The sequence below is a fragment of the Benincasa hispida genome, chromosome 7 (genome assembly GCF_009727055.1).
Source record: "Benincasa hispida cultivar B227 chromosome 7, ASM972705v1, whole genome shotgun sequence".
NCBI lineage: Eukaryota > Viridiplantae > Streptophyta > Magnoliopsida > Cucurbitales > Cucurbitaceae > Benincasa > Benincasa hispida.
Genome location: NC_052355.1, coordinates 44399236 through 44402268, shown reverse-complemented (window position 1 = coordinate 44402268; position 3033 = coordinate 44399236). Strand labels below are relative to the sequence as shown.

The following is a 3033-nucleotide window of genomic DNA, read 5'->3' as shown; positions in this document are numbered from 1 at the left end:
AATATATGTTCTTGAAGAAGATACATTCTACACATGGTTTGACTCTTTCCTTCAAACCTGCTGCCAAGCTGGAGGCTTTATCTTTGACCTTAGCAACTGCTTTGGTCTTCCACTTTGATGCCCTTATTCGCTTCTATGACTTTAACAATTCATTCAACTATCTGATAATTGATGGCTTGTGATAGCCATCAACTTTCTCTCTCAAACTTCCTAATTGCTTCTGAACTGATGGACATAAATGAGAATAATGGGTTAAGCCCAGTTTGAGATTCACAACTAAAATTAATAGGCTATATATATATATATATATAAATTTCCATCATGTGTGTGCTTTCATGGAATTTTGTCTCCACAATCCCAACAAAGACAATATAAACTATCTAAAAGCTTCTTGATTTATCTTGAAGACTGTAAGTAAATATCTCAAAAGAAATGCTCTAGAAACGTCCTAGCATTTCTTTAGGCTCTAAGTTTTAACTTTAGACAAGAATAATTCATACAAATATTTAGGATATTTTTAGGATCACATGCCTATAAATAAAAGAAGTAATCCCATATGTAAGTCAAGAAAGAAGAAAAAAAAGTTAGAGAAATTTAGAAAGAACGAGTAAAAGTGAGTGCATGAGTATTGGAAGAGTGAAAAAATCTTCTTTCAAGCATGTCTATATTTGTACTTCCTTCACAAAATTTTCTTTCTCGATTGTTACTCTTCCTCTTGTGCCAATATCTTCGATAAGGACAACATTAGATAATCTTTTAGTACAACTATTAAGACCAAACAAAGAAATATGTCTTTAGAAGTAGAGTAACTTGGATTAAAAATGTTAAATAACATAATCAAGATATATATATTTTACTAAAGAGAGCAGGTAGAATAACTTCAAACAGAAAACAGCCAAGCTATAGCCCATAACATCCAATGCCACAACACAAAATCTATGGCTTAGATCATATTAAAATCTCAAACACATCACAAATTCACCTAATATCCACTTTTAGTTTGTCACTTAACCCTTGAAATATTTTTTTAAGCAACCCCAATTTTCAAAAACAATACTTAAACTAACACAAGAGCTTGAGTTAAACAGAGAAGTTGAAATTTGATAAAATTTTGTTGAAGAAAAGCAAAAATGGCGAAGGCAAAATCAGAGAGTGGAGATCAAGTTCCTCTGGGTTCAAAATTTAGCAATCCAATTGGAGAAGGAGCTCAGAGAGGGCTAGCCATTGTGGACTTAGTGCTGAGAGTAATGGCAATCATGGCAACCCTGAGTAGTGCAGTAGTAATGGGCACAGCCAATCAAACTCTGCCATTTTCAACACAATCTTCACAATTCAAAGCCAACTATAAAGATCTTCCTATGTTTATGTAAATTTTACCAATTTCTTTGAATTCTTACTACACATGGTCCATTTTGTTCTAATATTTACTTACAAAATTCGATTTAAATTTTTCAGGTTCTTTGTGCTTGCAAATTCCCTAGTTTGTGGCTATCTCTTTCTATCTCTTCCTCTATCCATCTTCCAAATTATGGAAGTTGCTTCAGTCACTCCAAGGCTTATTTTGCTCATCTTTGACATGGTATTTTCTCTCTCTCTCTCTCTCTCTTTTTTTCTATTAACTTTGTTATTTGTCTTTGAAATTTCAATTATATGTCTAATAGATTCGTGATATATTTAAAATTTTGATAAAATTAATTAATTTATTTGATATAAATTAAATTTTATATATAAGGGAATTATAAAATTTCCTCTATATAACTATTTGATTTTTTATTTTTAATTTATGAATAGTACTTCTAATTGTGAATTTTTATTGTTATCCAACTTTCAACGATACTTTCAAAATTTAAGTTAAGTTTTAATAACTACAAAATAATAGTTTAAAACTTGTTTTTGTTTTTAAAATTTGGTTGAGAATTTAAATGATAACATAAAAAGATGCAGTCAATTGTAATAAATTTGTATGAAAACAAACTCACTTTTCAAATACCAAATAGTTATCTGACAAGGGACCTCTAATTTAATGTCTAATAGATATGTCAATTAAAAAAAAACAATTAGACCGAAGACTTATTAGATAGAATAAAGAGATGGTAAATTTATTGAGTATAAATTTGAAAATTCAAATCTACTATGTATAAATTTTTTAAGTTTAAGATCAAATAAGACACATTTCAGAGTCAGGGACTAAATGTACAGTTTTTTCTTTTTTTTTTTTTAATTTTGTAATAATAAAGAGTTTGTGTATATCTTTACTTTCGAGTGTTTGATGGTTCTTTGTGGTTTTATTCAAATGCATGGAAGATGGCAATGGTGCTTGGAACCGCTGGCGCTTCAACGGCAGCGTCTACAGTCTACTTGGCGTATCGAGGCAATGCTGCGGCCAATTGGGTTTCGTTTTGCACTCAATTCGACTCTTTTTGTCGACATATTTCTGGATCTTTGATTGGCTCTTTTGTTGCAATCCTTACTTTTATGTTTTTAATAATTATTTATGTTATAGCTATGCTTCGACGCTCATCATGAACATAGCACAATGATTAATAATAGATTGAAGTTCACATTTGAAAACTTAAAATGTTTGAATCTATACTTTAGTGTGATATTTTACTTTTGAAAAATAGATAAATAAATAAACGTGAGGAACTTTCCTGATTTTCAAGTGTGTGATTTTTTTTATTAATGGGGTGTGTGTATGGAAGAGATTAGAAAACATCATTTTAAATCTTCTCCAATTTTTTCTTTTTTTTCTTTTTTGCTGTGATGATTATTCAAAAGAGGCTCGAGAAAGGATGTTTTGAATAATCTAAAACAAAGTATTAGTAGAAGTAAATTAGACAATTAATAGACTATTTGACTTTTACGATCTTATCTTTGAAATATTAAATCTAATTTTTTAATTTACCTCATTTCAAGTAATACTTCAACTAATGATTAATGTATATTTAACCAAAAAAGAGACAAAATAATAATAATAATAATAATAATAATAATAATAATAATAATGGCATGTTCTAGTTTTGTGTTTGTGTT

At 29.2% G+C, this 3033-nt stretch overlaps 1 protein-coding gene across 1 annotated transcript; it reads left to right on the top strand.

Moving 5' to 3' along the window:
• The first annotated feature begins 1130 nt into the window (after positions 1–1130).
• LOC120081222 (casparian strip membrane protein 1-like) lies at positions 1131–2526 on the top strand. The gene is made up of 3 exons (XM_039035929.1): positions 1131–1366; positions 1456–1579; positions 2305–2526. The coding sequence occupies exons 1-3, from the start codon at positions 1131–1133 to the stop codon at positions 2524–2526; spliced, it is 582 nt and encodes a 193-aa protein (XP_038891857.1).
• Positions 2527–3033: the final 507 nt, after the last annotated feature.